Source organism: Prionailurus bengalensis, chromosome B3 (genome assembly GCF_016509475.1).
Source record: "Prionailurus bengalensis isolate Pbe53 chromosome B3, Fcat_Pben_1.1_paternal_pri, whole genome shotgun sequence".
NCBI lineage: Eukaryota > Metazoa > Chordata > Mammalia > Carnivora > Felidae > Prionailurus > Prionailurus bengalensis.
The window spans coordinates 34,904,666-34,920,125 of NC_057355.1; the positions used below are offsets into that span (position 1 = coordinate 34,904,666).

The 15,460-nt window shown below is 38.1% G+C and overlaps 1 protein-coding gene across 5 annotated transcripts in view; it reads right to left on the reverse strand.

The window, feature by feature from the left end:
- The window catches only part of LRRC49 (leucine rich repeat containing 49), a 149,193-nt gene that overhangs the window by 48,393 nt on the left and 85,340 nt on the right, over positions 1-15,460 (reverse strand). For all 5 annotated transcript variants that reach the window (XM_043554018.1, XM_043554017.1, XM_043554019.1 and 2 more), the window contains 2 exons: positions 13,876-14,023; positions 4,459-4,542 (listed from right to left, as the gene is read on the reverse strand). In XM_043554018.1, the coding sequence (XP_043409953.1) occupies positions 4,459-4,542; positions 13,876-14,023 (232 nt within the window). The remainder of the gene's footprint in view (positions 1-4,458; positions 4,543-13,875; positions 14,024-15,460) is intronic.

Genomic DNA, 15,460 nt, shown 5'->3' on the forward strand with positions numbered 1-15,460 from the left:
CAGCAGGCGAGTATCCCTGAAGCACGTTGTCTGTACTACTTATCACACTTTTTAAAGGAGTCTTACTCCTTATACGTAGCTGCAAATAGGCTCCTAAAAGTACGGCGGCCTTATTTACCCTGTGCATTTAAACATCTCAACCGTGGTCTGTCATCCTTAAGGAGAAGAAATTACACACAAACAATAATTACTCCCATTGGAGATACGAAAATTAGCTATCTGAAAGTTTAATTTGGCAGAAGTTTTTATACTTGTTATCTGAGATTTTAATTGGACAGAAATTTATATGCCTCTGTGTTTCAACCTAGTGAGAAGAAAACTAATAATATTTTAATTTTCCTACCTAATAATTCAGACTACTACGATGCAATAATCTTGGTTGAGAGGTGGGGAGAAGAAGGGGGGATTGGTCAATGTTCCAAGCTTCACAGCATGAATTACAATGTCTGAAAATGAAGAAGTACATAAAGACCACTAAAAGAAATTGTACTAGGTTGAAATATTTCTAGGTAACTAGTACCATCCCAGAGGAATAGGAAAGAAGTAATTCAGTATCTGCAATGGATGTCTTAGTAGAGTGGTTTTCGTACTTTACCTAGCGTGCCTCAAACCACCTGGAGAACTTCTTAACCCACCAACTGCGGGTTCTCACGCCTTTCGCCTTTCGGATTTAGTGTGTTTGAGGTGGGGCTTGAGAATTTGCATTTCTAAAAGCTCCCAGCTGTTGTTAAGGCTACTGGTCCCGAAGGAAATTGTGCCAGGTTGCAATGTTTCTACTCAGCTTGTATTAAGTTGATAAAGAAAATAATCACTACTCTGGTAAAGTCTCCATTATCAAAAGTTAACATTTTTAAATGGCATGTCGATATGGTCAGAGTGCTAAAACTAGACACTTCCCCTTTCCTCTTTACTGAGAGCACGCTCATCCAGTCAGCTGTGTGATACTGACTTCTCACCTGCTGCCTCTGGAGTCGGTGAGGGCTGTTAGGAAGATTCTTTGCCCATTTCCTCAGGGAATATGTACATGCAGAATAATACATTTTTGGTTCCATCTCTTTGCCTATATTTGGAGATCTAAAATTTTAGCATGGAAAAATGGCACTGGGTAGGAATGAAAACTGATAACAAAGCTTAATTAAAACTAAACTTTTTAGAAGTTCTGTGTTTAAAAATGTTTTTAGCATGGGTTCTTTCTCTGTTGCATGGCATTTCAAGTGTGTCTATATCGTTAAATGGGTTATGCTTAATATGTGTATACTTCTGAGACTTTGGGGCATTTTATGTGTATCCCCCTTGTCTAAAGCAAGTAGGAATCTGCTATTCTACTGTCAAAAAATTTTTTTTTCCAAATCTGTATTAACGGCATCCTACCCTAAGGAATTCTCTTTCAGTTATTCATGGATAACTGATACAACCCAATTCTTAATCTAAGTAGTGTCATTTTTACTCAGTATCAAGCTACTTTGAAAGAGCCAGGGGCAGTGAGTTAATAATGGCAGATGGCTGTCACGCTGGCTCCATGCATTTGGTTTCCTGGCTGACTGGTAGTTGGTGGAAAGAAATATTCTTAATGAGGCAGATATAGCTATGTTTAGAAAAGAGATACACAATATCTTTATACCAGTGAGTATGTTAACAAATTTATAAGATACCCTGAAAATACAAACACTTTCCTATACCTACCCCAAAGCTAAAGTTCCTTTATTTGGATCATTGAAATTAGATCAACACCAGGTTGACTAAGAGAATGGATGACTAAGAGTACTGGGGCCAGGAAGAGGAAGACATATTTTAAAACAGGAGTGCAGCCTGGGGTCAGGTGGGGGTCACTGGCTGGCCAGGGGGCCACATAAGGGCTCTAGGTATCTGGTGCAAGAGAAAAAGCAAGAGAAAGGCCAGAGATTCTGCAAGGCAGAAGAGGGGGTCCCCAAGGAAAATCTTCTGCTCGAAGATCATGGATGCATTTGGCATATCAGTTATAGACATGTCTCTACAGCTAGACAGCAATACATTGCCAAGTCCGTGTTAGGGTGGCAATTATTTTAGAAGATTCCAAATTTCAGCTTTTGTCACTTGAGTCTATTCTTCATAATCCAAGCAATTCCACACCAGTATATCCTGTAACCATCACTTCCATTTATTTCCAAGGTTGCAAAGAAAACAGAAAGATAGAAAAGCAACAAGGCAGAAGATACGTGTCAATGAACTCTTCTGGTCCCTTCATAACCACCCACCCACTTTTCTTAACGATCAATAGGTGTTGTCGCATAAACAATAGCCAGCAAATGCTGAGGGTCTTTGGTACTGTGATCTCAAATCTGAGCTAGGGCTAGAATCCAGATCTCTGGATTTCCCATGCTTTTCCCCTAACTAAAAAATTTTAAAGCTAAATAACCCTCATAATTAAAGAGTCCTATTTGGTGACTTCAAGCGAAGCATTCCTTTTTTTTAAAGTTTTTATAAAAATTTCCCAAACGTGTAAAAACCACATTGGCTAAATATTTAATGGCACATTTCCAAAAATGCCGACAGTGGAAAGCATCTGAATTGGGTATATAAGAAAAACATTTTAGTGCAAAGGTGGAGTCAAGTGCAATTTGTTGCCTCAACTTGTAAGTTGTAAGGCTCAACGTACAATGGTGCCTTTAAAAGCTAAATCGCCAATGGAGCTTCTTTGTTTTTCTTCCTTTCCATGCTCCAGTGCTCAAACAAAAATGTACTTTTGGTCCGAGAGCTTTATTTATTTACTTATGTATTTTTATTCATTTATTCATTCATTCACTTATGTATCTGAAAGCAGCAGCTGTACAATAGGAAATATAGTTGATCCTTGAGCAACATAGGGGTTGGGTTAGGAGAGCTGAAAATCTGCATAGAACTTTGGACTCCTCAAAAACGTAACTACTAATAGCCTACTGTTGGCTGGAAACCTTCCTGATAACATAAACAGTTGATTAACAGATACTCTGTATGTTATATGTGTTATATAGTGTATTCATATAATAAAGTAAGTTAGAGAAAATAAAATGTTATTAAGAAAATCATAAGGAATAGAAAATCCATTTACAGTACTGTATTGTATTTTTTGAAAAAAATACATGTAATAAGTGCACATGTGTGGTTCAAACTCATATTGTTCAAGAATCAACTCTGCTACTTTTTGTAAATGAACTATCCCAAAAATTTACCAATAGTATCATCTGGCAATGGTAAATCTTGCTCCTACACATTGAAAAAATATTGCCTACAACTATATTTCCTATAAACCAAAGTGTCTTTTTGGCCAACCCTTAGAAATATTCCAAAATAGTTAAGACTAATATCCTGTTGGCTAAAATCAATATGTCAGAGATGTCAAGAGAGGGCTTAGGTACATCTAATTAATGGGATGAGGGGAAACATAGAAGTTGGGGAGGTGTCAGGAGGTTAGAAACAACAGCAAGTGAGAAAATTGTAACACAACGGGTAAGAGTTCTAAACACTTTTGAAGTAGCAGGCTTGAGCCAAGAGGGTTGGGACCAAGTTGGTTTTCTTTTTTGTGAATTTCGGAGTAGTTTTCATAGAGTAAGACATATTGATTCAAGTATACCCCTTGATCGTTTTTGACAGATGCATACACCTGTGTAACCCACACCCCTATCGAGACACACATTTCCATCGCCCCAATAAGTCCCCTTGTTTCCTAAGTTTATTTTGTACAACTTTGTATCCCTACTAGTCATTTTTTGAATTCTAAACGGCATTTTCATTTTTAAAAAGAAAAGCACCCACGTTAGACAAGACTGAGTAATGATAACCAGCGTGATATCTTTAATTTTAGAAGAGGATGAGCATGATCCAGGCTGCAAACTGTAAGCTGTCTTCATTGATCATACTTCTGTGATGCGAATGTAAAATATTTTAAGAGGAAGCATTTTATTTAAGGAAAATTTATCTGATATGCTAAATTATCTAAATCTAGTTTAAAACAAATTTTAATTCCTAAATCCTCAAAATCTTTACCACCTCTACAGAAGAGAGGCTAGTAGAGAAAGTTTTTAAATGTAAGAAGCAATTATCACGAAAGAAACCCATGTATCAGAGCTCACTAAAACAGCTCAGTAAAGACAGTGGTCTGTTACACTGTCTTCTGAAATGAAGCCCACATGGCAGGGACACACAGGGTGACGCACTGGTGTGGAAAACAACTGTAGCTTGTGCTCTATTTTCCATCTCTTCCTTTTAAAATGTCTAGCTTTTGCATGTGTTTTATACTGTACATTATGTCGCAATTCAGAAGCACAGGTTTATTTATAGGTAACTGCTAAAAGTTTTCAGGGTAAGTGTTAAAAACAATCTACTGATAGGAATGAAAACTTTACCAAATGTGGAAACTGCTCTTTCAGCTGACTAGCTAGCTAGTTTCGGCGTAGGTGAGCGTGCGGGCACACACATGCATGCACTCGTTCGAGAAAGTACCTTCAGCAAGGATTGTTTATGACTTTCCCGCTTCTTCTCTTCCTCTTTTTTGGCTACAACAGATGCCATACGCCTTTCTTCTTCCTAAAAGAAAAAGTGTTGACAAGTGTTATGAAGTACTTAACCGTTATTTCTTGGGTTCGGCAAGCCTGGTTCTCTTTGTGAGAAGCGTACGACTTGCTCGTAGAAAAATGTCTCGTTTTCTGCTTCCTTCCCAGTTGTAAAAAAAACTATGCTCTTAACTCTACTCCCAATTGTTGATGTGAGTTGAGCCTAGCTAATACACGAAAGAAAACAGAATGAAAAGAGCAAGGAGAAAGGGGGAGCAGGTTTACATAATTTTTTCTCAAGAGCCATGCACTACAGTTTCACATAGAAAGACTTAAAATCTTTCTACTATGAAGATAAAAACAACGAGCATTACACTTCTCACAACTTTTATTTGATCTATGGATGTAAATCAGAGCTTTTTAAATAATAAAACAAGTGTGAAAGCCTTTTAAAACTCTCCATATTAAATATTAATAAAATTATTCTCCATTAATACATTACTTTTACTTTCTTTAAGTTGATTTGGCCAGTCTAATTTCTTAAATTCTAAAAACTACAAAATAACATTATGGTTTAGAAAAAATTTTAAAAATCGGCCACAATTCCAACATGGTAAATCACATCTTGTCGTTTCTGTGTCACCTTATAATATTCACTATATTATATGTATACACAATATGGGTCATGGGCTTTTTTCCCCCTAAAGATTATCACATTTTGCAAATTATAACCATGTAACTTTAAATTTTAGTATCAAAAGATTTGCAGGGGTTCAAGATGATGTCACAATTTGAGAAAACAATTCCTTCTGAAAAGACAAGCTTGAAAATATCTTCAGAGATAGAAACTACAAAAAGTAATTTAGCACATTTGATTACTCTTTCAGAAATGAAAACATACAGAAAGTGAAATGAAAAAATCCAGTGGAAGGGAGTTAAAGAGCAAATTGTACACAGCTAAAGAGAATCAGGCAACTGGAAAACAGGTCAGAAAAAATTTTCCCATATACCTTCATAGAACCGTATCTTCCCCCACAATAGGACTTAACCAGTTCCATTTTAATTATTTCTGCTACTCTCTCTCTCCTGTCCTACCCCAAAAGCTCTTTGAAGGTATGGACCATGTCAGCTCCTGACACAGTCAGGATAGCCAATAAATATATATTTGAAGAATTAATTATTAAATATACATCTTCATAGATCTGTTCAATAATTTCCTAAAACCGGGACCACTAAATCAAATGGAAGACACCTTTTTCTAGGGCTCTTGATACGTTGACAAACTGCCCTCCATAAATGTAGTATTGATTTCCACCCCTACCAGAAGTCGGTGTGTGATTTAAAACATGACAGATAGTCACAAGAGCTGTTGACCAAGTATTCCCGTGTCTTTCCACGTCCAGGCCATACTGTATGATAGCAATTCTTGTCCCTTGAAAGTTAGGTGCGGTTACGTGACCTCCTTTGACCAATGTCATATGAACAAAAGTAACATGTGTTTACTTCTGGAGGAAGATTTCAAAGACCGTGAATGGCATAGCTGTTCTCTCTCTCACCTCTGCTATCGGATCTGTAAAGCTCCACATGGTGGGTACTTTGAAGTAGTGCCTTGGTGCTGGAACGAGGACAACACAGAGCAAAGTTCCCAGACCACATACTATGGGCAGACAGGCAGTATGAGCATGAAATAAACTTTGTTGCTTTAATCCACTGAGGTCAGAGAAATTGTTACTACAGTATAATCTAGCCTATCCTGATCAGTACATATATTATGTTAGAAGTAAGGAAGGTCAAAGAGGCCATGAAAATGTATTCTGGGGGGTGAGCCATTATAAATACTTTTGAAAAGAAAGAAAAGGCCTAGACTAAAGAAGTATATAAAAAATGCACAAAGAAAAATTATCACGGAGCTAAAAAGAAAACCAGAAATGCATCCATTGGAACACTCTAATTTTAGAAATGAAGAACTGAATATTCTGAGAAGGTTAGTAATTTATACAAGGTCACATGGCTAGTGACAAAGTCAGGATCAGGATCAGAAGCCATGTCTTGTGAGAAATGGAATTTGTAGTATTTTTTATAATAAGAACACATTTAAATGTATTTTACTGATTTTAGAAAGATATGAAAGCTATTAAAGTTCAGTAGTAATCTGCTATATGGTTTAATTGTTTTAAAGGGAATGGAAATTGAATGTGACTTTTGGTGAATTTGAAGTCTTTTACAATATGGAAAATAGTTATTCTTGGTGTTTGAAGGCTGAATAGTGGTTATGAGGAGAAATATAGTGAATAGGAAATTCAGAAGCTTGATTCCTAGCTTCCCAAAATAGCTGGATTAACAATTAAACTCTTTGGTTCAGTAAATACTGATTTGGAACCTATTAAGTATAACCTATTTCAGAACAAACTTTTTAAAAGAGCAAACTATATTGATGTTCAATTGTTGATTCATCTATAAAATGTGAACTAGAAACAGATTGGTAATTCAAAGAGCCAATTTCAAACAGTACTGGAAACTGTATGGATCACGTATTACACATACTTAACAGATGATTTCATCAGATTTTCAAAAAGAATTTGAGCTTCTATTAAAGGCAGTAGGACTTTAAAAGGAAGGCTAAACCTAAGAAAACTGGATACATGCCAAATCAACTCAAATATTGAGTGTTTTAAGGAATTTATACATCTGATGACTATATTTCAGCCCAAATAATTATAGAGTAACTAAACTTGGAAACAAAAATAAACCTCTAATTGTAAAGATAAGCTATAAATCTGTTGGTAAGAAGGAAAAAACTGTAAAATTCTGGCATCTTCATGATAATAGTTCAATGTCTGGGATCAAAGCCATATCCTTTATATAGCAAAGGAAAAGGATCTATCTGGGACCAAAAAATATATACTTTTTTCCTTACTTCAGTCTGTCATGAAGATAAAATATAGAAATGACTTCAAATTAATTAAGAAGTACTGTGATTTAATAGGTGTTTGATAACTTAGATTATACTCTGTTAGCAGACTATTAAGGCTCTAAACAATGCATATTTTATATGAGAAGTTTTGCTCCAATAAATAATAGTGGTCCTAATATAGGCAGTAATTTATTATGTGGAATTTAGAAAAATACGTGGCAATGTGGGTTTTTAACCATATACTTTAGAATAGTTAGTTATAAAAGACATTACTTCCTTGACTCCAACAAATATTAAAACAGACTTTAAAATCAGAGTTTTTGTCTACAAGAGATATTTTTCATTTAAACAACCTTTTTCTTAACAGAGAAAACTGATTTTTCTAGGTCACAGTTAATGTCAGAGTGAAGGCTGGAAGCCAGGTCACCTGACTTCTCTTGGCCCAGGGATATTAGCTCTTAAATATTAGGGGGAGGGGAGGCAGAATAGGCTAGGTTATGCTGCCGTAACAACTTCAAAAGTTATAGGAGCTTATGACAAAAGCTTACTTCTTTTTTTTTTAAGTTTATTTATTTTGACACAGAGAGAGCATGCAGGGGAGGGGCAGAGAGAAAGGGAGAGAGAGAATCTCAAGCAGGCTCTGCACTGCCAGCACAGAGCCCCACGCAGGGCTCGAGCTCACAAACTGTGAGATCATGACCTGAGCTGAAATCAAGAGTCAGACGCTTAACTGGCTGAGCCACCCGGGTGCCCACACAAAAGCTTACTTCTTGACGGTTCAAAGAACACTACAACTTCCCTCCATGTACTGCCTAAGTATTCCTGGGTGCTGTGATCTGATGGCATCTTCAACTCAATACATGCGTCCACAATGACCACCACAGGAGAAAAGCAGTGAAAATCATACATCGGCTGTTAAATGCTTCTGCCTGAAAATTATATATATTACTTCTGCTCACACTTCATTGGCCAAAGCAAGTTGCACAACCACACCTAAGTTGAAGGGGAATGCTTCCACCTGCCAAAAAGAGGAGGAGAATCAGAAGGTATTGGCGAGTGTCAGTAATGGCTACCAAACAGAAAACTCACTTCTGTCTCAGATAAGGCTGTTCCAATTCTTGGAGAGCAAACTGTAGACAAGGTCATATGAAGCCAATAAATGTGGGTCTGAAGTGAAACCTTTAGAAATTATGAAGTCGTGTCTGTTTCAGAATTCTGAGAATAGTGCCTGTGTTAGAAAAACACTGCCTTAGAAATTAAAAGGAGAAAATTCTGCCTCCTAGAATTGTCTATACGATTGTCCTTGTTCTAGGCCCCCAAAATGTGTCTATTCTCTTTTTTTATGGACAGTTGTGAAAATATTTGAAGACCACTGTAATATCTTCCTTATGGCTCCCCTCTGTCAATGAGTTGTGCCAGGTTCTCTGGACATACTCTAGTTCGTTGTCACCCCTAAAACTAATAGTTCAGGTGAAATCTGATCATTAAAGAAAAAAGGGGGACTACTGTCTCCATTTTTCTGAATTGTTTCTATAAATGATACTGTTTTAAACCATATTTACTTCTAATGATCACATCTCACAAGTAACTCAATTTGCTGAGTCTCATCTCACGTAACTGGGGGATTATTTGTGCTGGGGATTATTTGTTGTTATGGAGTAAAGTCCAGGATTTTCAATTTATCTATTTTTGTCTTGCTAAATTTTACTTATTTTTCTACACTAGAGGTCAGCAAATTTTTTCTGGAAAGAGCCAAATAGTAAATATTTCAGGCTTCGTGAGCCACGTGAGATCTCTATCACGCATGGTTTTTCTTTTATTTTTTAAAAATACAATGCTTTAAAAAAAAATCTATAAACCATCTCTTAGCCCGAGACCTGCTCAGAAATAGTCTGCAGAATAGATTTGGCCCACAGGCTGTTGTTTGCCAAACCCTGTTCTAGATTATTGAGCTACTTTGGGATTGTGATTCGATTAACCAGTATATCAGGATCTCCAAGTTCTCTAGTTCCTGTCAATTATATACTTTCTCAGAAAAACAGAAATATTCTCATCTAGTCATTAACAAAAATATTGAATCAGGGGTGCCTGGGCGACTCAGTTGGTTGGGTGTCCAAATTCAGCGCAGGTCATGATCTCGTGGCTCATGGGTTCGAGTCTCTGTGTTGAGCGCTGTGCTGACAGCTCAGAGCCTGGAGCCTGCTCTGAAGTGTGTCTCCCTCTCTTTCCGCCGCTCCCCTGCTCACATTCTGTCTCTCTCTCCCTCTCAAAAATACAGAAACATTTAAAAAATATTTATATATTGAATCGAAAGGGCCTGAGGAAAAAGCCTCAAGGCACACCAGTACAGATTCTTCTACAGGCTGGCCTTAATCCACTGCTTCCTGTGTTGTAGGGACGCTGGAATCCCAAATTCACTTGACTGTGCTGTCGTCATACAACTTACTCAAAGCAATACCATAAAAGACTTTGTCAAAAGCTTGGCTGAAATAGCAAAACACTGGAACACTTCTTCTCGGAGAGACCCGATTTACAATATCTGAAATAGAAAATTAATTTGTCTGGCATGAATTGTTTTTAGTGAACCACTGCTGCCTCCTAGTGATCAATGCCTTTAGTACTGACAACTCCTCCAATAATCCAATTTAGATTTCCTTCGTATTCAACATCAAGTTTACTGTCACAATTTGTGAAATTTATATTCTTTCCCTTTATGATAAAAAGACAGGTCAGTTCATCCTACCGTGCAGCTGCTTTCCTATTCTACACTGTTTCTTTCAAAGAAAGAAAGATTCTTTCTAGTAATTATTTATTCACTATATTTATTCAGTTCTGTAGATCAAGGACTGGCAAACTCCAGCCCACAGACCAAATCCAGCCTGTCACCCATTTTTGTAGATAAAGTTTTATTGGAACAGAGGCATGCTCATTCATTTACGTAATGTCTATGCCTTCTTTCACACTACAATGAGTTTCGTAGTGTTCAACAGAGACTATATAGCTCCCAAAGCCTGAAATATTTACTATCAGATCCTTTCCAGATAGCTTGCTCTAGATCAAGCTTATCTATTCACCTATCCAAGGCTTTACTTTCTTCCTATTAGTATTTATTTCTACTCTTAACAGACTATAAGCCTTTCTTCTTGACAGAGATAACAAAAGCAAAATAGGACCTGAGGCCATCAACTCACATTATGTCTTCTGACCTCATATTATCTTATGCCATTCTTCTGGGTCAGACCCCTGGAAGCTCTCACTGTAACTAATCTCCGTTTCTCATCCCACCCATCCTATCCTTCCCAATTCATCCCCTGGGCTGCTACCAAGGCAGACACTCTTTTTAATAGGCAATTGTAATTTAACCACTTTAAACTCTTCAAGAGCTTTCTGTTCTGTCCAAAAACAAAAGAAGCTAATCTCTTTCTTGTGATATAAAATGCCCTTCATAGCCTACCGCTTGCCTGTGAGACACCCTTTGCTCCTGCTACTCTCCTCCACGTACACTCAGTGCTCAGCCATGTTGAACTGCTTTCAGTCCCTCTCATGTCTCTGCATTATGCATGCCTCCACCCTCCCTGCACACTCTCCACAGATACATCCTCTTCTTCTTGACCACTCTCCAAGCCCACATCAAGTATTTTCTCCTTTGGAACTTTTCCTATTTCTCTGGCAGACACAAGGGTGCTTTATCCTCCAATATTATTGTGCTGTGTGTGTGTGTGTGTGTGTGTGTGTGTGTGTGCGCGCGCGCGCGCGCACATATACATATCTATCAACCTATCTTTTCTAGCTTGGCATTTTGCATTATAACCTGTCTTCACTATGATGGGGTTTTGGAATGGTGGTGGGGTCCGGAGCCAACGGCCAAGAAAGATTTCTTGAGATGTCTTTGGTGCAAAAAGATTATTTTATTAAAGCACAGGTCCTTTCCCGTGGGGTGGGGAGGGGTGGAAAGAAGGGATAACAAAGGGGTATTGGGAAACTTTTCTGGGTGGTGAATTATTAATAAGCTTAGCTGTGGTGATATTTCACAGGTGATATACATGTTGAAATTTATCAACCTGTATAGTTAGTATGTACAATTAATTTTATGCCAATTATACCTCAAAGAAAGCTTTTAGTAAGACATTAATTTTTTTTTTTATTTCTCAAATTAAACCATGAAGGAGGAGATGTACAAGGATTGCTGCTCTGTATTTAGCAGAACAGTTGGCCCTGCTCCCATCCCAGGTGATTTTCTCTCATTTCCTCACCAGGCAAACACAACCCACGGGAATGCACAAAGACAATGATTATATATAGCATTATTCTCCTTTATTTCAGGCATGAAAGTAGATAAATTTCACCCAGTCGGGACTTTATTGCATACTACTACATTCTCAGCATTGTGTGAGATAGAGAAGGAAAGGAAATAAGCATGTATATAGACCATCTGTATGTATCGAGCAAGGAGGAAGAATGGCTTCTGTCCTTAAGGATTGTATACATTAGTTGGGTAGGCAAGACTGACAGAAATTCACTATGAGAAACATAATATATAATTAAGTACTAATTTATACAAATGAGTTAGCAACATTTCATACCCCAAACATCTCAATCTCACCAGGAAGAGCAACTGTAAGTACCAAAGATGCTCAATTAAGAAAGACATGGAGATAAGGGTAAAAGTATGAAACAGTGTTCGCAGGATAGATAGATCTGAAGAAACTAAGGACAAAGAACCTCATCTCCATGCTGGAACAAAGAGAGGCAGAGCCCTAGAAGACCCCTGGCATGCACGAATCCATCAACACTTGTAACTATCTGCTGGCTACCTTAGATGGCCACGATATTGCTGAGACAGATGTGTAAAATGTGCACATTGTGAAAATGGATCCTAGACAATGAGTCAATTGGCACTTGAATAGCTGACCACTCAAAATCCACATTAAAATTAGCAGAGTCTAGAAGTCAGAAAACAAGTGGAGGTTTAGGATATTTTTCTAGCTCTGGGGTTACTGAACTGAGATCATTAATGGGTGTTTTCTGAGATAGGAAAACATTTGAATAAATATGGGCTGCAATGAAACCAATTAAGGCAAGTTTGTTACAGAGCTTCTTGAAACCTATGATATGCTAATGTGCACTGTATGCCTAGAAGGTGCATGTGTAGCATTTCACTTAGATCAGGAGCCATATTAAAACATCTAAGTATAGAAAATACCTAACATGCAGATAGAACGAATAAAAGAGAATGACTCTGAGAGGTATGGCATCACACACAACAGCTCGATGTGATGCTTCCTACGAGCCTCACACTGTTCTAAGGGTTAGTACTTTATTTTATCTTGACAACAACTCTATGACATAATCATGACCTCCCATTCTACTTTGAGGAAAATGAGATATAGAACGGTTAAGTAAATCTCCAAAGGTCATTCGGCTAGAATATGGTCAAGCGAGGATCCAGACTCAAGCGGTCTGGCTTTGGCACTCACGTTCTCAAAACATTACATTATGTAACTTACTAATGATGTTTTTACTCATCCATTCCAAACTAAACTATTAGTTGGGTATTAAGCCAGAATGGAAACCAGTTGTGATGATTAATTTAAATAAAAGGTTAGGAATGAAGGAGAAGGAGGAGGAGGAGGAGGAGGAGAAGAAAGAGGGAAAGAAGACCAAAAATAGTGTCACTTGTTAAGGCCCCAAGCGAATAAACCAAGACTTACTATGTAACCTAAGTGTAGTTTTGACCCTCCCAAAATGTAACCTGTAACCAGTCAACCTGGGAAATTCCTCATTAGCACTAGGAAGTTTACTGATGAACCCCTCCCCTCCCTCCCCTCCCCTCCCCTCCCCTTCCCTTCCCTTCCCTCCCCTCCCCGCCCCTCCCGGATAAACCCCTCCCCTCCCCTCCCCTCCCCTCCCCGCCCCTTCCCTTCCCTTCCCTTCCCAAAATGTAACCTGTAACCAGTCAACCTGGGAAATTCCTCATCAGCACTAGGAAGTTTACTGATGAACCCCTTCCCTTCCCTTCCCTTCCCTTCCCTTCCCTTCCCTTCCCTTCCCTTCCCTTCAGAGGGGTGACCTTGCCTACAACAACTTGCTAATAATTTCCCTTTTTCCACTCCCTCTCTACCTTTAAAAACCTTTCTTTTTCTGTAATCACTGGGAGCACCTCTCTACTTGCTAGAGAGGATGCTGCCCAATTCATGAATTGATTAATAAAGTCAATTAGATCTTTCAAATGTACTCAGGTGAATTTCTGTTATTTAAACAGCGCTATTCGATGAAATTGGAAATAAGGGACGGGTGGTAAAAAAAAAATTTGTACGTATAATTATGAATTATATTGTAATGATAACATAGTTTATTAGAACCAAGAAGCATTTCAAGCAAAGAACATGCACCCCAATCTCCCAATCCACAGTAAGGAAGACAATTTGGCAAGCGCTTCACAAGAGTTCTCACCGTAACTCTCTTCATATCTAGCTGGCGCAGCTGCATCATATTCTGAAGGATAGTGTGTTTGTACCATGACTCTTGAGCTATTGGATTGCCATCAAAAGTGATGTCTGAGAGAGAAGAAGAGTCAGCAAGACAGCAAACACTTTCAAAACTGTGGGAGAGACAGAAACCGCTGGATTATTGTGAGACCTTCCAACAGTACTTTCATTTATTTACTATACGTTACTGTAGAATAGTTTTAGGTTTACAGAAAACTTGAAAAAATAGCATAGAGTTCCCATATACTCTGCACCCATTTTTCTGTTATTAACATCTTGTATCAGTATAGCACATTTTAATTCACAATTATTTACTAATTAATTCATCCCTTGCTTTCTGGCACTAAAAGATTCTCTAGACTCGTATTATGTATTTTCGACCCCAGTCCTAGAATCAGCCATTTCTCGAAGGAGCCATGGTTCCTTTTATTGGAGAAGGCTATGGAACCAAAGATCTGGTGGCTGGATATACTTTTTGCTCCTGGGGTGTCATTTTTTTCAGGCCCTCTGCCAACAGAGCAAGGACATGTATGTGTGAATATTAACATGTGTGTATACAAACACCTGTAATATTTAATCATTTATGTCTATGTTAGGCTAAACATGAATTCACACTGATGTACCCCAATTCTATTATCAAAAGGATCATTCTAGCCTCTTTCCCTCACTTATCTGTAAATTCCTACTCCAGCAAGGAGAAATCTGACTCCCACCATCTCATCCATTTATTTAATTGTTTAATTCCAGAATATATGCATAGTGGTATCAGCATTTTTCAACCTGAACCCCCACAGGAAACAACTTTGTTAACTAAAGTATAACTGTGATGTGTAATTCCTTTAGCATTTAGCCTTACATACTCATTCCAAAGTTACTTAGGTCAACACCTCCCCCCCCCTCACCCCTTCAAGGGGGGTTGGTTCATACATTTGAAATACAGGTAGCTTCTCTTGTCATAGTCTATATTCATTCCTTCCCTGGATCCTCTAACCTCCTAAATATTATTTTTACATTTGCATATACTACGGTTCACTCTGTGCTATAAAGTTCTGTGGGTTGTGACAAATGCATAAGTATCATACAAAATAGTTCCATGATCCTAAAAAAATCCCCTACTTCAACCCTCCTCCTCTTTCCCTGAATCTCTGGCACTGATCTATTTATTGTCTTTACAGTTTTTGCCTTTTCCAAATGTTATATAGTTGGAACCATACAGAATATAGCCTTTTCAGACTGACTTCTGTCACTTAGCCATTTGCATTTAAGGTTCTTGCATGTCTTGGGGCACCCAGATGGCTCAGTCAGTTGAGCGTCCGACTTCAGTTCAGGTCATAATCTCACAGTTTGTCAGTTCAAGCCCCACACTGGGCCCCCTGCTGTCAGCGCAGAGCCCACTTTGGATCCTCTGTCCCCCCTCTCTCTGTCCCTCCCCGATTCACGCTCTCCCTCAAAAAAATAAACATTAAAAAAAAAGCTTCTTCCGTGTCTTTTTGTGTCTTCACAGCACATGCTCTCTCTCTCTTTATCACTAGTATGTCATTGTCTGGATG